This window comes from Aythya marila (assembly GCF_965140915.1).
Source record: "Aythya marila genome assembly, chromosome: Z".
Lineage (NCBI taxonomy): Eukaryota > Metazoa > Chordata > Aves > Anseriformes > Anatidae > Aythya > Aythya marila.
Genome location: NC_139080.1, coordinates 70,064,545 through 70,086,904, shown reverse-complemented (window position 1 = coordinate 70,086,904; position 22,360 = coordinate 70,064,545). Strand labels below are relative to the sequence as shown.

Below are 22,360 nucleotides of genomic sequence, written 5' to 3'. Positions count from 1 at the left end.
AATGATTCCCCTGTTTCCAAACCTCCAGCCAAGCCTGCTGGGCAAAATATGGTCCTCTGGGGGCACCTGGGCACTCTGGGATCTGCTCCACCCCTCCAATTAAATTTTTTGCAAGGGCCAGGGGAGAAACTCAGGCTGGGGGACCCTGAGGGTAGCAGGCTGGGAAGCCCGCTTCGTCAGAGTGACACTGCCAAACGCCGTAACTGAAAATACTTTATTTGACACCAACAGTAAAGAGGAACATCAGACGATACACCCGTTGGTAAATAAATGATAAAAATGCAAAAGCAAAACCACCTGTGGGAGACCCGTGAGCAGCAGTCCAGTAGGCAAGCAAGATCCAGGGGGAAAGCTGCATGCCCGGACCCTCTCTCTCATCCCAGCGAGCAAACAGCAGTCCCAGAGAAGCCGAGCATTAGCGTTTCCCTTGCAGCTATTTGTTGCAGGTTTCAACCGTTAGGCACGGTATCGCTCTGAGTGTCGCGACAGGAGTGGAAAGAGCACCGCCCAGTCAAAACGCACTGCTGTGTCAGACGAGCATGCGTAGAAAAGGGCCCCGGGTATCCCGAGGGGAAAGATCTCACGGCCAGGTGGAAGCCAGAGCGTTTCACCAGTTCGAGCAGCGCAGCTTGACGTAGGGGCAGTGAGATCTGGGCACGAAGGTTCAGCACCGAAGGGTAAGGAAGCAGCGTCCTCGGCTCTGACATGGCTTGAGGCTTCAGCGCTGGGAGAGAAACCAAGCGGCAGCTTCTGGCACCACCGGCGTCTCTGTGCTGAAAATGGTTTTCAGGTTTCCTGGTTTTGCAGTTTCCGTCTCTCCCTTCTTTCAAGGCACATCCATGGAGAGCTTTGATTGTAACAGCCAGAACCACCACGTGCTTGGACCACCTGCACGACGCTCCACAACTCCAGCAGACAGCGGAGCAAGCAGCTCTTACGCTGACTTTTTCTAATCCCCAGAGAATCAATAGGCAAGGAGAAACAAATGAACTAAAAAACCAACCAGCCAACCAAACGAGGAAAACACTAAAATACAGCAGGTAGCCCCTTTGCATAGCCAGTTAGCAGACAGACATAGCCACAGCCGAAGGTCCCAGCTTTCCAGCACACGAAAGGCTCAGGACCAAACCCAGGTGCTCTCGCAGAGACCCAGGATTTGCAGTGGAGCTTTGGTGAGGCTTGGTGCTGACCTGCCTGCCACCTGTGGGAGGGGGGCCCTGCTTGTAAGGCACCTTTGGAAGAATAAAATAATAAAATAAAATAAAAAAGAAGCCTTCGCCTATGCCTCAGCTACTGGTGCAGACTGCAGCTGTGCCAAGATTTTGCAGGCAGGTGTCTGACCTGGCTCCTGTAACACAGCCTCCTCCTGCACCCCATTGTGTCTGCAAGCGCTGGAGCCTGACTTGCCAAAAAGCAGCCACGTTTGTAAGGCAGCAGTGAACGCCTGCCTCCCTGCAAGCCTGCCTTCGCTCCACACCCAGCACAACTGCAGCAGCACGCCTGGCAGCAACGGTGTTCAAGGGGATGAGCACGTTCCCAAATGAAGCTGGAAAGGCAGCTGGGTGTCTCCCTAGTGAGTACAGTCTCTGCTCTTACTTTGCTCTGCTGCTGGCCTAGGAAGAAATGTCAAGGCCATAGCCTGGCAGCTTAGAGAGCAAGCCCCCCCGGCCCCCGCAGGATCCCACCCCTGCAGTGCAAGGGTTCAGCAAAATCTTCAGGTCCAAAACACCCCAAAAAGAAAATAAAGAGAAAAAAAAAATCAAAAGTTTTTTTTTAAAAAAAAAAAGAGTGAAAAAAAAAAAAAAAGAGAGGCAGTGCTGAAGATGATCCCCAATACAAGTGTCCCTGATTTCAACAGCCTTCAGCACAGGCCAAGGAAGTGCAAATTTCTGTGGTCACAGCTGGTAAGTAACTACTCACCAGAAGGAATTAAGCTCTCCATTTTGGCTGAGAGTTTTAAAAATCACTTAACCCAGCTCCAAGGGTGTCAGCGCTTGAGGGTTTCAACAGGGCTGTGGGAAGGACAAGCCAGGTGCTGCTGGTGCCCTGGTGCACAAGCAGAAGGTAGTGCTCTGCAGCCTGCATGCTCCTTGAGGGAGCTACCCGACACAGGACACGTGTCTCAACAGGCTTTAAGGGAAAAATAATTAAAAAATAATAATAATTAAAAAATGGGATACCTGCTGTCCTGCAAGTATCTCAGCACTGCGGGAGGTTCCGTGGACAAGTATGCAGAGCAAGTGTCATGCATGGCTTATATGTTACAATCCATAAAAAGCCCAAGAGCCTGGAGAGAAAGGAGTCCTTGAAGCATATCCTATTATGCTGCACCCTAGTTTAATCTGGTATTAAATATTCTGCTTATGATATACAAATTACTTTAAAAGTTATTAAAATGTTACAACAACAGAAGTAATAAGTGAATTCAAGTTTTCACATGACCTTGCAAGCAAAGCTTCGTTCTTTGTCTTCAGACAATGTTTGAACAGCGTGGTGGCTTTCTACCACTGTTATCAAGTGTCAGCAAATTTTAAGGCCATCATTTCAATGTGCAATTTAACCCACTCAATCTCTGTTTTCAGGGAATAAAAAAGCACACCTCCACCCCCATCGAAAAAAAAAAAAAATCCATCAAAAAAAAACAACCAAACAAAATATTCCCCAAGTGTCATGTTCTGCTTAGGCAAAATGTCACTGTCACATCCAGAAGTATGGTTATCTAAAGCCAGCGGTACTTGCAGATCACAAAGCAGGTGCTATCCATCTGCCTAGCTCCCACCCTACGCAGAGAGCTAGCGCAGTGGCAGATTCTGGCTCAACTCACTCAAAGTCTCCTTTGAGACGGAAAGAAATAGTGACATTCACTGAATCCTGACTTGGTTATTCAAAACTTGCTCTGCACACAGAGAAGAATGTTTTGGTCACTGCTAGGAAAAAAAAAAAGAAAAAAAGACATGATGTTGTCTCCATTAAAAAAAATCTAATGAAATGCGTAAACTTGTACAATTTTAGCAGCATTTTACAGTCCTTCATAAAGTAAAACCAGGAATGAATTAAAAGGAATGCTTTCATCCACCCAATTTAGAATACTAAAATGTCATGGGCACCAACTGCTGATGCACCACAGTTGTAATCACTAAAACTTGGGTCCAGCAATCAACTTAACATAGGGAGCACTGTCACAGAGAGATGACATTCAATGTTTCTCACCAAAGTAAATATTTACAGCTCTTAGGTACAGCTTCTGGACTTATAAAACAATGGAGAGCTGGAAGGTTGTGTAAAGTCAAAAAAAAAGAAAAAAAAAAAAAAAGCCAAAAAAAGATAAAGGAGAATAAAAGCACTTGTCCACCCAATTTGGAGAGGCTTTGGCACACCAAATGAGGCCTTTTTCTTTGTCGTTGTTCATTGCAACTGTTATAAACCCAGAAGATATAAAGCATCAGCGAGGCCAGATGTCCCAGGCAACGTACACAACGTCTCTCTTGTGCCTGCGGTGTTAGCTTTTCGGTGAGCCAATATCCACTGTGATCTTTGTGTACAGAGGGTACTTGTCAGTCCTTAACACCTTGTAGGAGAGCGAATTCAAGCCATCAGAGCCCATTGTCTCCCTTGTGTGAGCAATTCGGTCAAACCTGCGGAAGGGGAAAAACAAACAAACAAGAAAACCTTTAAACAACCCCCACTCCGTGTGACATTTTGATTGCCTCCCGGACAGCAGCTCAGCTCCAGCCCTTAAGAACAGCCTGGGTATCAGCGTGGGTCCCGTCAGACCCCTCATCTGGGGAGGCCAAGGGGGTGGCTTTTAGCCAGGAGGAAACAGCCAAGCTTCCAGACCACACCGGCCTTTTACGTATATCTACAAAATATATATATATATTTTCTTCCGGTTCTGAATTAAAGCAATGGTTTTATTCCCCCACCACAAGCTGGGAACCACCGCTTGCAGCTTTCTTTGATGTGCACGGGATATTTAAGAAAAGGGGTGAAAGAAATAAAATGGTGAGAGGCGTTGGTGCCATGGTGAAATCTTGCAGAGACGAGAGAGAGAAGGAAACACGGTGGCAAAGGGAAGGGTGCAGCCAGCATGGGGACCACAAGGCGGGCAGGAGATGGCCAAAGCTCGGGGCGGTGGGGCTGGTTGGTGCAGGGGTAGAGCACACAAGGCAGTGGGGATGCAGGCACGCACCTCTCAGGGTTGGGTTCATTCTTCCGATCACGCGAGTGGCGAATCATTCTGCACTTCCCAATGACAGCATCTGGCCGCGAGATCCCCATGCCTTTGAACACCAGCCTGTCAGGAGCAGAGCATATTAAACACCCGCAACAGGTGACAGATGAGGGCTGTTCCAGCATGCTCCCCGCTGGCGGCCACCACCTGCTTTCTTCTTCTGGTTGAGGACCTTGCTGTGTGTTTGCAGGCTTGCTAATGCCAGGAGAGGACAGCCAGTCCCTTCCCACGCGTGGGGAAAGAAGACACCCCCCCGCCTGCACCAGGGCCCTGCTACCTCCCTGAACCCCAGCCGGCTCTGCCAGCGCCTGCGTTAACCTTGCTCCGGGCTTTAGACTGGAATTTGAATGGCAGACATCTAGTTTTTAACCCATTTGGAAGGCAGCCAGAAGAGCATTCATTTTTCAAGATGTGAAAGCTGAAGTGCAAGGAAGTGCTGTGCTGGTAGAAACTGAACCGGGGAGTGGTGAAGCAGCACGGGGAGGGGGGCAGCCCGCCGTCATTTCTGTGCTCTCTGCAAGGCACCTGCAGGTCATGGATGCCAATGTCAGACCTCTTCCTTCGTGTCTCCCTTTGAATTTTTACACAGCACCCCGCACCCCTCAAAACACAAGTTCCCAAAGAGGCAACTTCCACCTTTCTTTGAGTGCCTTGCCACACCAGAAGTCACCCCTCGCTTGGGCTATCGAAAAAATGTGCTGAGAATCTGCAGCTGCCTCAGGAAGCTCAGGAGAGCTTGGAAAGCCCAGGGAAAGGACAATGCAGGGTGTGCTCCGCAGGCAAGAAACGTCAGGAGACTCTCACATCCGAGTTCCTACGATGATTTCTCAAAGGGATGGCCCCACCTTCCTGGGGTCAAGAAGGTAACACAAACCCACAGACATCTGCCCTCATCTTCAGGCAGAGGAGGGCCCGGCCAGCCCTGTGCAAATACCTTCCTCCTCGTTTGCAATTCTAAGCCTTCCTCAGCCTTCTTCCAGGCAGGAAGCAAGCGCTCAGGGGATTGTTTGGAGCTGCTTAAAACCTGACAGACAAATCCCTCCTGGGAACAAAGGGATGCGCTGCCAGGCTGCAGACCTGGGCGAGCCTCGAGCTGCCTTGGGCTCTGTGGGTGAAGGTCTTCTCCCCCCCAGCTCCCATGGCTCCTGGTGGTGCGAGGTGGGTGCTCATTTACCTGTTGTAGATGTCGTCATCTTCGCCGCCCCAGCCCCAGTAATTGTTTGGGAACCCATTGATCTTTGTGAACTGCTCCTTGCTCAGGGCAGACACGCCTCCAAAATACTGGTTGTAGGGTAACCTGGAATTTGGGAGAAGAGACCATTAGGGGATGGACCTGAGGAGGGGTCACGGTGCCCGTCACCCCAGCCTGGCCAACCCACCCCCAAGACCTACCACAGGACTTGGCTCTGCTTCAGCAAGCAGAGGAACCCCCCCGGGGCCAGCATTTCTGCTCGGAGCATCACCTGGCTGCTTGGAGGGCTGCAGGGCCTGGGGCAGGGACACCTGGGGCTTACAACCGGTTTTTGCTTCATGGGTTGAGTTTTTAAACTCAGCCGGGGGGATTTGGCATAGGAAAAATGAAAGAAAGGTAGGAAAAGCAAGCCACATCTGTGTTTGCAGCAGCCTGGAGAACCAGCTTGCAAGCTGGCGGGCGCTCTGTTTGTGCTGCCCCCAGACACCAGGGCAGGCCCTGCTGCGGCCTGAAGCCAAGCAGCCCCAAAAACACCGGGTCCTGCCCTAAGAATAACGCCCCGCATGGCCTCTTCTAGCTCCCTGCATGGATCTTGCCTTGTGAGATCACCTCTCTCTCCAGGCTGGGCTGAAACACCAGCCCCTGACACCACAAAACACAAGGTGGGGCACAGGCACCTGCAGCACAACAGGCCCAATTCTCCCAGCCCCGCATCTGCCTGCCCAGACACTGAAATTTTCAGAAAACGGCTCATTTCTGTGCCCTGCTCCCTCTGCCCCAGCTGCCTGCTCCCACAGGGACGTGAGTGCCAAGGCAGCGTTTTTCCAGAGACGTTTTCCCAGGGTTTTGCTGGTGGGTGGGGATGTGTAACGCTGCACCTGGCCTGCGGTGCTCGCGGCAGAGTTAGGAAGGAAATGCCCCTCACCGAAATCCGAATTTATCCATGGAGACAGAGAGGTGCCTTGGCTGGCTATAACATTTGTAGGTGTTCCTGTCGTCCATTGGGATTAGGTCGACATCACTAAACACAAAGCAATCATAGTCATACTCTTTCAAAGCCTCCGTGAATCCTATATTCAGCAGTTTAGCACGGTTAAATTCTTCTTCTCCGTCCTGGTGTAAAATAAAAGAAACGCGGTTAAGTGACTTGCATTGAACAGCTGAAATCAGCAGGTCTCTTACCTGTCGCCGGTGCTGCCACGCTGGGTTTGCAGGTCTCTGGCATCCCGAACTGGGGACCGAGTGCTCCTGTGGTGCTCTGGGACCTGGCATCTGAGCTGGTCCCAGCTGCAGGGGCAGCCGAAATGGTCAGACAACGGTGTGGTGGGGGCTCAGGGCCCCATCCCACCCCACACATGGGCACTTCAGGGCTGAGTTTTGTGAGGAGGCTCACAGACTGCAGGGCAAGGAGATGGAGCCTCTCACGGCAGAAAAAAAAATTAAATAAAACAGCAAAAGCAAAAGCGAGATAACCCAAATGACCGCTCTGGAAGGAGGTGCTCGCTCTGAGCACTGTGGAGAGGAACCACGGCTGCGCTTCAGGCTGTGGCCAGGACAAGGGCTGTGGGGCTAAACATCTCGGGTGCAAGAAATCAGCCTGGCCTCTCTCGGGCAGAAGCACACGTGGCTTGGCACACACACACGGGCTGGCGGATTGCTGGGGTGCTCTCAGAAACCAGCACCGGGACCATACCCTGGGGGCACTGGTGGCCTGGGGTGGCTCCTCATCCAGCACCGGGCCCCGCGGCAGCGGCACCAAACCCAAGCCCTGCACGGGGAGCAGCGCTGAAGGAGATTTTTGCCAGCCGGGAGACCCAGCCTGCCAAATCCTTCCCACCTTCCTCTCTCCACAGCCTCGAGCCAAAGGATTGCCCTGCCGTGCCTGGCTCCTGCAGCGTGTGCATGCGTGTAGGCGTGCAAATCGGCTCCCCACCCTGCTGTGAGCTGGCGGTGTGGGACGCAAAATCAAGGCTAGATAAAATACAGAGAAGCAGCCTGAAGTATCCCGTTTACCTCCTCTCCTGAATGGCTTTGTTTGGTTAATAAATAATCTTTTTAGAAACTGATTAATCCGATCGCTTGGATTAATAATTAGTAACCAAAAACCAAAACTGGTTAATGGATCTGTGGCTGGAGAGCCAAGAATTTAACCGTGAAACAGACACAAATATCTTTCAAATGAAGGATTTAACATGCAAGTGTCAAACCCAGGTTTTCAGAAGCTTTCAGCACCTGCCTGGGGCTTAAATGACTTCACAGGGAGGAGTGAGCTTTAGCGGAGGAGGATCTGAGCCAGTTCTCAGCATCCTCACCTGAAATAAAAGGGTTCACGCAATAACTGAGGTGGTGGGAAGATGATCACCGTCATGCATAAGCAAGAGCTGTGAAAACTGGAGCGCAGAAGATGAAGGAAAGTTGAACAAAGGGGATGGGGAGAGGGAGCGGCTGTGGCTGTGGGAACAGAGGGTTTTTGGCTGCCAGCAAAGGGGCTGCCGAGCCCACGCGCTCCCCAGTCCTGCAGCTGGAGTTACGAGCCCCAGCAGAGCCCGTACGGCCGGGAGACTCAACCAGGATGGAGGATCTTGGGCCACGCCAGAGGTTGGTCCCCAGAAAATATCCTTCAGGGCCTCTCCCTGCACCAGGAGCTGTGCTTGCTCGTTTCACACCCCTTGGCTGCTCTTCTTGTAGCAGCAGTGCAAGGCGAGCAGCGTGCTCCACGTGGGTTTTGTGATCAGCAGGGGCTCAGCCTGATTTAATCCATGCCTTACAGCAGCCTCTCGCTCATCCAGGGGACACTCAGGGATTAACAATTCTACCAGGAGCTGCTTTCTTAAATTTCTCCCCGAATTCTCCCCTCCTGCCCCGGTAAGAGCTTTTTCTTTTTGCAGAAATCTCTGCTTCTTAACCTAAGGCGCTTCAGGAGCACCAGCACGCCCCCAGAATCTGGGATCCACATCCCAAAACTTGAAGATGGTGCTGCAGGCTCCTGTCTCCGACTGACTCCCGACTTTGGGAGGGAAAAGGGAAATCTGCTCTCCTGGTGGCCACCCTGTCCAGCTGCACGGCAGCACCAGCGAGGCTGGGGAGCGCAGGCGAGGCGCAGCAGGCAGCAGCCAGCCTCCCGCCCGCCCCTGCTTGGCAGCTCTGTGCCCGTGGGTGCTCATCCCAGGGGCAGGGATGGGTCTGGACCCGCTCTGTTGGAGGGCATCGCCCCAAAAAGCCACGCAGCAGACAGGGGGCTGCCGCTTTGGCACCACCGCTGTGCTCCAGGTGTAGCCTCTGCACCTCTTTTTTTGGGCTTTCAACAAGAAAAGGTGCACTCCAAGCACTTTTTTTTTTTCCCTGACAATTTTTCCCCCTGTATTCTCTCATCCAGGAGCTCAGTCCACATCAGAAGCCAGTGCTGGTGCTCAGCACCTGTTTCTGCCTCACAGATTTACTCCCTGTGTCCCTTCCAGCACTTGTAAGCCCATCCCCAGCCACCAGCCCATGAGAGACTGGCATAAAGGGGCACAGCTGGCTGCCTCGGATGGACAGGGGATGATGCTGGCTCCTGCTGGCACCTGGAGAAGATCAGCTAGGCTTCTCCTCCTTCCCTTTGCTGGATCTGGTTTGCTCAGCTAGCTCCACCAAAGGGTGCTGCCTTCTTTCAGCTGGGGTGTACGGAGCTGAGACTCACACTAAGAGGCTTGCAAACCTGCAAGTTGCCACCTGAACAGTGGTGTCACCCCAGTTTTGCCCTGTCTCGCACTCTGAGGCAGGAGGCAGCCCTGGCACACCCCATGAAATAACAGGAACGGGCGTGATGCCACACACACACACAGACACACGCATGCTCTCCGGAAAATTGCTACTAAGGGTGCTGCAAGTAACACCGGGGACCAGTGGAAAATGCAGTTTTTAGGGAATTTGCCATGCCTCCTCTCTCCTGAACTCCAGCTTGGTGCACGAGGTCTCCGACACATGGGCAGTGGCACCCGCTGAGGTGCAGCAAGAAAACTTGTTTTGAAACCTGAGTGCACGGATGTCCTGGCATGCACAGCAGCTCGTGGAGCAGCAGCACGCAGTCCACCCAAAGCGACTGCGACTGCACAGCTACTGCAGGCTCGTGGTCTTGTGAATGCAACAGGGAGCACATGGGCGACTGCAGGAGCGAGCAGGACTACAGCAGGCTTGACAAATTCGCCACTGCCTTCTCCTGCCACGAAGCCAAGCCTGTGCTTCATCAGCTGGGTGTGCTGCCAGCCGTGCATCTCTCATCTCAAGCTTATCTGAGGGATCCTCCAGCCGCTGCTCCACGTGTCAGGTTTGGGTTTTGCTGGGCTGGGGAGGGGCAGACGTAGCACACATTTTCCACTGGCTCCTGTTACATGCTGGACATCTTACGAACACCGTTCCCCTGACTCCAGCCAAGCCCTACTCTGAGGCATTCAGGCACGCAGGAACAGCATGGTGGAGACACAACGGGCTCGAGAGGGAAACGCATTGTGCTGAAAGGAAGAAGTTTGACATTACCAGTGCAGCAGTAGCAGGGCTCAGCGCTCCTCTTTCTTTCTATGAGATGCAGAGGACAGAAGAGCACGTAGGCAGCGTGTAAGAATCAGATCACACAGTAATTCTCCTTGCTTCAGTGATTGCTTTGCTATAGACAGGATTAACAAGTAAAGGTAACATTTCCCCACTAGAAGGAAAAATAAAACAAAACAAACAAAACAAAACAAACAAAACAAAACAAAAAAAAAAAAACAACAAAAACAACAAAAAAAAAAGGAGGGCAGATGCAAAGGGAAGGACAGACAAGAAAAAGAGAAAAGCAATTGTCAAGACAGCAGAGAAATAAGACCATTATCCCACTGTAGTTCTGGCAGAATTAACACATTTTCTGTGCATCTCTCCGTTCAGTGTTCCCACTCACCCTGGAGAGACACATCCCATGGGCTCACCAGCGCTGACCGTGCTGCCTCTTCCAGACACAAGTTCACAAGAGGCATGAGGAAGGAGAGTATTTATTTTGCCAGTCAAGCAGCCTTGCTTACTAACCTATTATATCTGACCACAGGATGTGTCCAGGACACATACACCCAGCATGCTGGACGTCACTCCCGCTCCCGCTTTGCCCAAAGGGGTGAGTTAAAAAAACAAAAACAAAACAAACAAATAAAGAACATTTCCTTAAATGACTTGTGTGAGGGTTCAATCACTTGAGAGCACACGGGCGTAGCACCAGAGGACAGAGCACCAGAGGAGAAGAGGAGCAGAGCAAGGCGGGCTGCACAAACCCTCACCACGGCAGCGCTGGGAGCTGGGGCCAGGCCGGGGCCCTGCCAGCCCACGGGACACCGGCATGGCTCTGTGCGATCCAGCCCCTCACTTCCCTCACCCCGTGGCTCTCCCGATGGGGAAACACCAGCCCCAGCCGTGCTGCTGGCTCCACACCACCAGCAGCTCCTCCTGGATCGCCGTGAGGGCTGCGGCGCCCGCCCCTCCGGCCGCGCCGTGACACCCGCAGCCATGTGGGCCAGACCGAGGTGGCAGGAGCTGCGTTTGAGGAAGCAGGCTGCTTCTCAGTTCTGTGAAAACTGAGACCAAAACGGGACAAAGAGCAATAATGCACCGCGGGGCTGTCCTTGCAGAGGCCTGCCGGGACCGACAGGGCTGCTGCTGCCCTGCCACGCTGCTGCCCGCACGCCATAAGCCCCTCCAACACCCAATTGTTTAAGCACCATTATGGAATAAATTAAGATTTATGTTGCTTGAAGTGAAATGTACCTTTTTCTTTTTTCCTTTTTAAGGCAAGTCTACGTCCTCCAGATACCAAGGAAAAAAATGACGAGCACCCCCCACACCCTGTGGCTGCCTGTTCCTGCTCTGCTCTGTTGGCCTGAAGACAGACACTTACCTGCTGTGCTGCGGCACCTTTCTTTTGTCCATCCTGACACTTTATGCTTTATTACTAACCATGAACAAAAGCTGCTCACTTCCTCGAGTGAAATCCTATGGCTTTATGTCACACTTAATTCCAGATCAGGTATTAAGGCTACCCGGTCAGCTTACAGCTCTGTGTGCAACCCCTGCAGCAGTTCCTGTGAAAAGGAACTTTTCAAAAGAGAAATGAGATTGGGTTGGGCTATTAGGGATTTTTTTTCCTCCTGACCAACAAGTTTCTTCAACCAGAGTCTTTTTAGAGTTAGCTATGCCTGACCGGAGGAGCAGACTCCAGGTTTTCCATCAAAATCATCAGAGCAAAATTGTTCATATTCGTTTTCTTGTGCTTCACCTTGTTTTTTAATTGCCTTTCAGAGCAACCTGACGCCTGCCTGCCAACCCACTGCCACTCAGGATAAAGTAACCACTCCTTTGTTTCAGGGGGCACGGGCACCGCTGCAAGAGTGTCAAAAGCCCCGTGTCCCCAGCATCTTACCTGGTTGATAACATACACTCCATAATCTAGCTGCTGCCTTTGAAGAATTGGGTGCAGGTAATAGAGCCAGTACTTCAGGTGCTCCTCTCGGTTTCTGAACGGGATGATTATTGCTACTTTCTGAAGTGCTTTACAGTCCTTTGGAGCGAAACGACCTCCATCTTTGACCTGTGGGTTTATTCTCGCCACCTCTTCCAGGTTCACGGGCTGGGAGAACTCCACGCGTAGTGCCCCGACTGGAAGAAAGGCAGAGCACACAGCCCGTTAGCACGCCCCGACGGCCACGCACCATTTATTTCCACGGGCACGCATCCCTCGCGCACAGATATTCACCACTCTCATTTTCTTGTTTTCTTGTTTGTTTTTTATTAAACACAGGCTTGGATCTAAACGAAATCCCAGTGGTGCACGGAGGTGTGAAGCTGGGGCCAGCTGTACCTGATGCGACCACACGCCGCCACCCAGGGCGAGCCTGCAAACACTCCGGCCCCATGATATCAGACCCCAGTGAAGCCGCTGGTGCTTGACAGCTCTTGAACATCACACGGCCGTGCTTCTGCTGGCACACACATCGGGGAACCAGCCCGGAGCAGGGCGCTGTCCCCTGCGCTCCCACCCACCTCGTGCAGCGTGAGAGTCGGGCGCTTCAAAAATAGCCCCGCTCTCCTGCCGACGTAACCACTTACGCCAAGGCTGCCCACATGCAAAGCGAACAAAACCCCCTTTCTTTCTTTTTTTCTTTTTTTTTCTTACAGATGCTCTCAGTGTTCCAACAGCGTGCCCATTATTTATCAAGAGTCCTGTGCTAGCGTGGCTATAAATAAAACCGGCAGTATGTCTGGATTTGCATGCAGTTGGCGATTCCTGCACGTGGTTTCAACAGCGGCAGGTTTTGAAACTGCCAGATTGATCGGTGCCATCACTGGTGCGTAAAAAACTGAGAAGCCCCCTGGCAGCACTTCAATTTCAGGAGCCAGACAAAGGCAACGCAACACATGGGGCGAGCACGGCGCCCAGGAGCAGTTTTTGGATGCCCTGCTGGCACAGGCTGCCCCAGCCCTGACAAACTGACCCGTGGAAGAAGGCTGATGAGTGGCACCGCTCCCCGGGGAACCACTGCTCCCTCTGCCCTGCCCTGTGCTCGGTGACAGTGAGCTAATAAATCAGCCTGAGGTGCCCATGAGGCTGCCCTCTGCCTGCACGCCCAGCCACCAGCACAGATCGGCTCCAGCGGGGACACCGCTGTCTCCGTACCAGCAAACCCCGTGCACAAAGCTGAAGGTTTTTGCCATAAACGCTAGGCTGGGCATCACTCCTGAAAGATTTGGCTGCTGCTTCTCCTCCCTCTCCTCCACCTGGGTGCGTGTGCACTGGCACACGGGTTTCACCTTGGGGCCAGCAGCTCCTCTCTGCATTTGCTGAAGACGCAGCCACAGCGTGTGGACTCGCAGCGTGCAGCACACAAACCCCTGGCTGTGACTGCTGCTGCGACCCCCGGGCAGGATCGGGGCTCCACAGCCAGGCTGGGCTTTGCAGAGGGGAGCCCCACCACAGGCACTGGGCAGTGAGCCCCCAGAGAAGGGGCATTTTTAGAGCTATTTAAGGCTGTGACCGATACGAGCAACCTTGTACGTACCCAACTATGTGCCTTCTGACACAACTGGGGAGGTGGAAGTGATACTGCAGCTCGGGCTCATTCCCAGGCTATTTTTCTACAAGTCATTTTAGGTGGGGCACGCTTCACAGCCCTGTGCTCGCTCTGGCTAGAGATGACCTGCTGAGGATGAAGGCGTGCTCAGCACACCCCCGGGGCAGCTCTGCCACCTCACTCGCTGCCGGCACAGGGGAAGCGAGACCTTGCAGGCAGAGGTGTCACGGATGGGATGCGAAGGCATCTCCCAACAGCTCTCACACCCACTGGCAGAGCTGCTCAGGCGCAGGGGGGCAGGCTCAGCCCGCAAGAAGAGGTGTCTGAATGCAAGCAATTGACGGGGAATGGTGCCTGCCCGCTGCCAGCTCCCGGACTGCAGCTGGAAGCGTGCCACAGAACGTGCTGACCCTTGGGCAGCACGAGCCCTGAGCATCCATACCACCACTCCGTGTCTTTCAGCAGCACATCGGCCACCTAACGCGGGGTCAGGGGTGTTGGGGAACGACGGACACGAGCGCTGCCTGCACGCAGGGGTGGCCGGACTGCTGGTCCTTCGGGAGGACAGGTCTCCTGCAGGGCATCCCGCCCGCCTCGCAGCTCCGTGGGCTGCTCAGCAGGGAGCGGGGCTGACCACGATCAGCCTGCTGCGGCACCAGGCAGGATCCCAGCGCGCTGCTCCCCGGGGAAAAAATTAACAGCGATGACAACAACGACGAGAATAATGATGATCTGCCCAGAGCAGATGCGTTTTGCATGGGGTAAGTGGGAAAGTTTTTATGCTTTCCAGTTCCCATGTTAAACAGTTGCTTCTGTGTTTCCCTCCCAGCCGAGAAGGAAGCAATTTCTCCAACCTAGGCGTTAAGCTCCCATTACCACTGCGCTGCCCAAGCCCCTCCAGCCTGCCAGCACCCACGGGGTGCATTGCAGCGGGGGGAAGGCACAGGAAGGGGAGGTATCGGGTCAGGAAGGGGCACACACTGCGCAGCATCACTCCCCACAGTGGCACCCCAACAGCTTGGCAGCCCTGCCAGCAGCTGGTAGAGCAGCAGGGAGCGAAGGTGGGCCGCTGAGCCCAATTTGCACAAAAATCTGTCTTCGGCAGCGTGCGACCCCGGGGAGCCACTGGCAGGGTGTTTGTGCAGGCTGGCAGCTGCAGCCCTCCCAGGTCACTGCGCATCCTGCCGAGCCCTGTTCCTGCCTGCCTCCCACCCAGAAGCTGGGAGGTCAGGCAGGAAAAGAGAGGAGAGGAAAGCAGCCGTGATAAGAGCTGGCTGCAGAGGGCAGATTTAACAGCTTCGGGGGCTGGAAGGGAGGCTGATGAGGAACTATCTGCAGCACTCCCCTCCTGCTGTGAATAAAGTCAGTTTTAAGCGTAGCACACTCAAAGTCCACGTCCACGAGTGCTCCTCGAGTACTGCCTCTGTAGTTCTCACAGCACCGCCGCTAAGCTCAGCTGGACGCGGGTCACCCAGCTAGGAAATTCACTGGCATCAGTAAGGATAGGAAAATGTAAAAATCCGGACGAGCTGCTTTCACAGAACGCCTGAAAACAAATCAGACCTCGCAGGGCCACGCAGCTGACAGCGAGCAGCAGCAAAATGCCACCCGGCACAAATCGGTGCTTGCCGTTTGCCTCCCAGGCAGGGCAAGCGCAGAATGAGAGCTGCAAGCACGGGCTTCTCAAGCAGAGACCAGGGCCACGGCTCCAGCTGCACATTTTGGATCATTTTGACTGCCTGGGTAGCGAGCAGCCCCAAGGATGCTGACCCAGGACAAGAGCTGCGGATGCCAAGAGAAGGTGTGAAGTTTGCCATGGGTGCTGTCACACTGGCTAAAACCGTATCCTGCTCCGTGTTTGCTGTGTAAACTTTCCGGCCCAATTCACTTCATCTCAACCTCTCTTCTGCTTCCGCTCAGAGTGGCTGCCTGACACAGGAGCTGCTACTCTGCACTGGGCCTCTGCCAAGCACACACCCGTGCGGCAGCGCCGCGAGGACGTGCAGCCCCGGTAACGCGCGCAGCACGGGGCTTGGAGACTGACATCTCCTGGGTTCGCCTTCAGAGCTCCCACGAGCCTCGCTGCATGCTTTCAGAACAAGAAAGTCTTGAAAATATGCTTAAGGGGCTGCCAGAAATTTGGGACGGACGCAGAAGCAGCGCCTCACACCCGAACACCTCGGAGGTTTTAGGTGGCAGTGGAAGGGACCGAAAAAAAACAAGCAGCAGCCAGCTGCCTCCCACCCCCCATCTCTCTCGCTCAGAAACATTTCTGCTCAGCTTCAAACAAAAGGTGCACAGGAAGAGCTCTGCACAGGCACAGGCGCCAGAGGAGCCGGTGTGGTTCGCACAAACAGGAAACAGTTTCTCAAACGAAGCGAAAGGTGAGGCTCGCAAAAACCTGCGGGGAGCAAAGTGCCCTGCACAAAGAGCCCAGCATCTGCCCAGCCTGATGCTGCAAGCCGTCTGAGAGCTGCCTCGGCCGGGCTTAGGGTGGGCAAAGGTCTCAGATGTCTAATTTGGTGAGAATGAAAGGAAAAGCAGGCAGCAGGGAGGCTTGAAAGATGCTTTCCTCCAGCAGGCGGGCGAGGAGGTTTCCATCGCCCTGCTACCGAGCCACGCGTGCGCCTGTGCTGCCACGGGCAGGGCAGGCAAGCCTGTGCAGAAGGAAAACTGGAAAAGAGAAGCAGAACTGGCAGAGAGAAACAAAAAAGGCTCTCTGCAGGGCCCGAGCAGAAAAGGGAAGGGCCCGCCGACCGCACTGACACAGGCCTCGCCGGGAAAAACAAAACCAGCTCCACCCCGGAAAGCCTCAGCCCCGGGCTGGGGAGCAGGGGTCGCCCCGGCCCCCAGACCCACGTGGCAGCCCCAGGGAGCAAGCTGTGGGACGGGGCAAGCCTGTTCTTTCTGCCCAGGGCAGCCTCCAGTCTGGCTGTAAACGTCCTGGTGCGGGGAAAAAAATCCTTCCTGAGCACCGGGATCTGTTTCCTTCGGCCGGCCTACGCTCACGGAGCTGTGTCCTCCTGCAGACATCAGCTCTGCTGGCGTGAGGCCGCGCTCCTGGAGCCCGGCACGTGCCCCCGCTCGTCCACCACCACGAAAACGGGCTGAAAAATACAAGGATTCACACCAGCCTGCAGCGTTTGGATGCAGACTGACTGCGAAAGATAGCCCGGGCACGAGTTCTGAATCCAGCCCCATACGACACCTACTCCAACACAAGGCCTCACACCAGCGCACAGTGTCTTAAATCTATTTATTTTTTTATTAAATTGTGCTTTCCACGAGAAAGTGCTTCGGGGAGAGAAGCAGAGTCCTTCCTGGTGGCTGCAGCCCAGCTCGCACCCGGCGGGACGGTCTGCATGCGATTAGCCCTGCTCGTGCTGAGGCTCGCTGCAGGCTGCCGCCGCGAAATTAAATTCCAGACCCTCGAACGGCAAACTTAAAACAAACAAACAAAAGAGACTCCCCGGCTGCTCGGAGCAGAAAAAGGCTGAGCTGCCTCTCCGCCAGGAAAACCCCACCCTGCCGCAGGACGTGCGGACGGGCGGGCGGACAGGCGGACACGGGAGGCCTCCTGGTCCCGTCCTGTGCCCTTGGGCCGCACCTGGAGCCCCGCAGAGGGGGAGCGAGGAGAGAGGAGCAGCCCTCTTTCAGGCAGACAGCTGCCTGGGGACTGCTCCGGGACTGCTCTGCTGCAGCGAGAGCGAAAATCTCTGGGAGGCAGCTGGGAACCAGGCTGTCTGCAGAGCTGCCGAGGTGCTGATGCGCGCCTCGCCGCACGCTGCGTGACAGCGAGGGAAAGGCGGCCTCCCCGTGGAGCAGGGCTGGGCAGCAGGACCTCCCCTAGCCTGTCAGGATGGTGGCACTGCTCCTTCCACATCCCCCAAACGCCCGGCCTTCATCCCCTCCGCTTCACCCCGAAACCCCTCTGGCAGGTGTGGGCACCGTGCCCTGCCCGCTGGGGTCTGAGGAGCTCCACACCGGGACAGGGCGGCCAAGGGCTCAGCCCATGTTTGCATCCAAGTGCAGCTGCCTCTTTCCAAGCATAACTTGGCCCAATTTCCAAAAAAAAAAAAAAAACAAAAAACCAACCCTAGCTGTTGCCTCAGATCAGCGCTGGCAGGGAAACAAGCACGTTATAAAACACTAGATGCACGAGATGGAAAACTTTCCTTTTCTCTCCGGCGCACCCCATGTGTTGCGCCGCGTCCCCAAAACGACTGCTCTCCAGGAAGGCACAGTGCCTTTCTGAGCTAGTCTGCGAGCCTAATTAATAATAATCCAAGGCTGTTCCTTCGAGGAGACGAGGAGAAGTGAGGGGTTGTGCTGGGGCAGGGATGCTCGGTGCTGAGAAAGCCTGCGCTTCCCAAGGGAGATGTGCTCCAGACCATGGGGATGGTCGTGGTGCTGCCAGCCAAGCTGCCAGCAGCATCATGCATCCACTCCGGGCCAAACACCTCTGGCATATTCTCTGGAGAAGCTGAGCACAGACTCTTTCGAGGCCAAAAAAGCCCTAACCTTCAGCAAACCGGTCCACGTGTTAGCTCCCCCTCTCCAGGCCCTCTCCATGCCCTTCTCTTCAAGTTTCAGTTTTACTTTTACAGAATGACATACTCCAGGGCATCCCCTCCGAACTGTCCTCCTAACACCCGCCCCGTGGGGCTGCTGGGCGAGGATCTGCCAAACCCCAACGGTACCAGCACCGCTGGTTTTCTTAGGAACTGGTGTTTCCAGCGCCCCGGGATGCTGGACACCTCAAGATTTCCACTCTCTTGCCCCATATTATGCCCTGCCAGGGTTTTGCTGATGCTAAGGCATCCTCTGTCCCTGTTCATGAAATGTCCACAGGCAGTGGGCCCTTGCACCAGTAAGATCTCCAGCTTTTTCAGGCAGCACGTAACCTATAAGTCCTTCTGCCACGCAGACACGAAGCATCACCACCCATTTTACATAGCACGTCTGCTCCCACGTCGGTGGAAACCACCAGTGCCTCCATGTAGGACTCTGATTTACCATGGTGCTTTTATTTTCATTTTGATGATTTCCCTAAATTATTAGTTTGGTGTTGCTACGTTCTCTAAGCCTAAATCTGGGGGCAAAAAGCCACAGAGCCGGACACCTCCCTGCGGCGTGTTTCGGGCACTTGGCTCGTCTTTGCCATGCGACGCTCATGGGGCTGAGGGTGATGCCACGTCTCTTCAGTCTGCCATCCCTCTGCCAGCCGCACCTGGTATCTAAATGTGGGTCAAAAATTGCAAAAAGAGACAGCTGTATTCTAAAATAACTTCCATAAACAACACGTGCTCTCGACCTGACAGGACTCAAAAATGACATCCCTGAAGTACAGATAAGCCTGCCCATGAGGTTCTGCCTTGCAGACTTCTGGCACCAAAAGATAAGCGCTGCTTGTAGATGAGCTCTTTTACGTGGGGATATTGCCACCAAGGGAGCTGCCTCCTTCCTCACTCCTCACTGAAATCCGGAGGCAGAAAACAGCACCACCACCGAAAGACATGGACCTCATGGGAAGGGGAGGGGAAAATCATTTGACTTTTTTGAAAGCATGCAGGCCGACACATACACTAGTTCTGTAGAGCAACTCTTGATTTTTTTTATATATTTTAATTATTATTTTTAAAACTATGTTGTTCTACAGCTGGCAAAAATCGTAACAGTTTAGGGGATGGTCACTGGCAGCACAGAGCTGGATTTTAGCTTGCATTTGCCTTTCGGGCTCCTAGGAGGCTGAAATTTCAGTAAGTGGGCTCTGCTTCCAGGTATCCCATTTAAGCCACTTATTGGCATGCAGCTCTCAGCTGGAGCATAAACGCTTTTATTACCTTGTATTAAGGAACTTCGGAGCTGTTAAGGATTTTTCGTTCAAGTTTTACTTACAGCGTTGTCTCACCAGCCCTAATTCCTGCTTTCAAACGATAAGCAAAGGCAAACGAACCATAAAAGCAGGTTAAGTTCAGCAGCTTCATGTCGAGATTAAACCTCGCATTCAGCTGATGTGTTTGCCCAGGAGCCAGGCAGCAGGGACTGTCAGCTGCTCTCTCTGAACATCACTCGAAGGGAACCTCGGGGGCTCTGAAGGCAGTATCTGGCTATTTGACTGCTCAAAACGCCAAACCAGCTCAGTCACACATCCCCAGGGTGATTCATCACATGCTTCCCAATGAGGCGGGGTGGGGGGGCGGGGAAGAACGGAAAAGAAAGAGAAAATGAGGTGTGTGCCCGTGAACCCAGGTCTGTGCCAGGGGGAACGGCGCTACCTGCTCACAGCACAGCACTGCCCTGTGGCCTGGGGAAGGAGGGAGCCCCAGGAAGGTCCTTGCTGATTCCTGCTCGTTGCAGCTACACTGATAAGCAGCTTCACCTATGCTGAAAAGCAGCTTTGTGCGGAGAAAGGAGGCTTTTTTGTTTGTTTGTTTTTGAATTCTGAGTGGGTGAATTAAGCCTCAGAAATGCCTGCAGACATTACACCTCTCCATCCCCCACGCTGATCACAGAGATACATGAGAAGATTATCAGAGCAGACTTAGCTCTGACCAACGTCCGAGGTACGACGGGATTGTTTTACAAATGCTGCCTGCCATCAAAACATGAACCAAAAAAAGTGGTAAAAAATAATTTTTTACCCCAGGCCAGTTGGGTTTCCTACTGACATGCTGGCTAGATGTTTCGCAGCCGTGCGGGTGCCGTGCCAACCTGCACCTGAGCGCAACCCCACGAGTGCTGCATGCAGCAAAGCTGGAAACTATTTGCCTATTGTGCTGCTCAGAGCTACTTTCTGCTCGGCCCTGTGACTCTGAACATCTGCAGCCACTTTCAACAGCCTCCTCTGGCCTCTTAGCACCGGCTGCCAATTGCACCGAAGACAAAGTGTACTTGAGTTGATCCTCCAGCCACCAAGGCTGAAAATGCCTTGAGTCCTGGGGACACAGAGCAGCGTTTCTCTGAACTCTGGGCATTTCGAAGCACATGACTCGCTCCTGAGAGGATCAGGGTGAGCGGAGATGGCTTAAAGCAAAGCCATGCTCATAAAGGGCTCCCACATCCACTTCACGAGGGCAGGCTTGCAGAGCCGCTTTCAACTTAAAATTGATGCACGGGGAAAAAGTGAAAGACACGAATCAAAAACAACAACAAAAAAACACAACGCAGTTCCTTTTGGTGACCTCAAAACCGCCTTCCTAAAATAAGAAACCAGTCATTTGTTATTCAGATGCATTGATCCATAAACAGCTGACCAGCGAGTACCGAGAGAAACTATGAATTTCTGTGTTGCTTTCATTAACTGAAAACCACAGGTAGCTGCTTGAAAGCCTCTTCTCCATTTACGATCTCCAGCAAATAAAAAAAACGCCCTCGGAAACGTGGCACCTCAGCAAGGAGCCAGGTGATGGGTGCCCAGACTCCAGGGGCAGGTGAGGATGGGCTGGGATGCCAGCGGGATGAGCTCCCCTACCTGCGAGGCACCCAGCAGCAGCAAGCTGGGCGGAAAACAGCTGAAAGTCTGCTCTTTCTATTTTATTTTTTCCTCCTCTTCTTTTTTTTTTTTTTTTTTTTTTTTGTTTTCTCTTCTCTGCCTCATGACAAAGCCAGCGGATGCGAGCAGCTACGGGAGGAGGCTGATGCAGAAACCCGGGGGGGATGGCAGGGGATGCAGCCCCGGGGAAGGCCTGCGGGAGCAGGGCTCCAGCCCGCACCAAACCCACGCCAGGCTGCCACGTATCAGGATACTGCATCACGGGTCCACAAATGCGGGAAGCGCCGCCGGGATGCGCACAAGCCCTGCGCCCCACGGCTCTGCCCCACGGCTCTGCCCCACGGCTCTGCCCCACGGCCCCGTCCCAGCCGGCGCGGCTCCCCCCAGTGCGCACACAAAGGGCGAGCGGAGCTCGGCGCAGCCCGCCCGCTCCTTCCTGCGAGGCGTTGCGCAAGGGGAGGTATTTTTGGGTAGAGTTCCCAGAGGAAATTACCCAACCTCTCCAAGACACCAGAAGGGAAACCTCTCGCCCGGGGAAAGCACCAGAGGGGGCGGAGGGGGGGGGGGGGGGGGTCCGCGACGCCACCCCCGAGCTGCGACACCCGTGGGGACGGGGGCTCGCCGCCCCGGGGGCGCGCACAGCGCTCGGGGAGGGTGTGGGGGCTCCGCTCGGTGCCCCCCTGCTCGCCCCGTCCCCTCCTGGCCTCCGCCACCGCGGGGGCGTCCCCGGTGCCCCCCGGGGGGGCTGTCACAGCCCGCGGCCAGCGAGCCGCGGCCACCGGGGCGGGGGTCGCCGTCGGGGGGGCACTCACCCAGCAGCGGGGAGGGCTCGGGGCACGGCCCCGGCGGCAGAGGAAGCGTGGGCGACGGCGACGCGGGCTGGGGTCGGGGTCGCGGCGGCGGGCGGGCGTCTGTCGGCGGCGGCTGTCGCGACAGCGGCTGCGAGGCGTTGGCGGGGGGCGGGCGGCGCGGCGGCGGCTCGGGGCTGCGCGGCGGCCCCAGGGCGCTGCCCGCCAGGTAGTAGAGCAGCGTGGCCGAGAGGTGCAGGGCGCAGAAGGCGACGAGGAGGCGGCAGGCCCGCTGCAGCGAGGTGCCGGGCAGCGACGGCTCCTTCATGCCGAGGCGCTCTGCCGCCCGCCCCGCGCCGCGCCGCACCGCGCCGACGACGGGCACCGGGGGAGCGGGGCGGGGGCGCCGGCGGCTCCGCCCGGACGGGGGCGGCCCCCCAGCACCCGGGCCCGCCCGCAGCCTCCGCCCGAAACGGGGGAGAGGGGCTGGCGGCCCGGGGGTGGGCAGCGGAGAGGGGTCGGGGGCTGGCGAGGCGCCGCCGGGCAGCCCGGGGTATCCCCCTCTCCGGTGCCGTGTCCCCGCGG

At 54.9% G+C, this 22,360-nt stretch overlaps 1 protein-coding gene across 1 annotated transcript; it reads right to left on the bottom strand.

Annotated features, from left to right (window-relative positions):
- Window positions 1-206: 206 nt before the first annotated feature.
- B4GALT1 (beta-1,4-galactosyltransferase 1) lies at window positions 207-22,150 on the bottom strand. Its single transcript, XM_082783023.1, has 6 exons — window positions 21,800-22,150; window positions 11,845-12,080; window positions 6,349-6,536; window positions 5,406-5,528; window positions 4,190-4,294; window positions 207-3,635 (listed from the first exon to the last, which is right to left on the bottom strand). The coding sequence occupies exons 1-6, from the start codon at window positions 22,101-22,103 to the stop codon at window positions 3,500-3,502; spliced, it is 1,092 nt and encodes a 363-aa protein (XP_082639149.1). The 5' UTR covers window positions 22,104-22,150; the 3' UTR covers window positions 207-3,499.
- Between the last annotated feature and the right edge of the window lie 210 nt (window positions 22,151-22,360).

Excerpts from the sequence above, each read along its gene's own strand:
- B4GALT1 (XM_082783023.1), bottom strand. The coding sequence starts at position 22,103 with ATGAAGGAGCCGTCGCTGCCCGGCACCTCGCTGCAGCGGGCCTGCCGC. Across the intron at positions 12,081-21,799 it reads CGAGCCCTCCCCGCTGCTGG|TCGGGGCACTACGCGTGGAG; the intron begins GTGAGTGCCCCC and ends CCTTTCTTCCAG. Across the intron at positions 4,295-5,405 it reads GATGACGACATCTACAACAG|GCTGGTGTTCAAAGGCATGG; the intron begins GTAAATGAGCAC and ends TGCTCCTGACAG.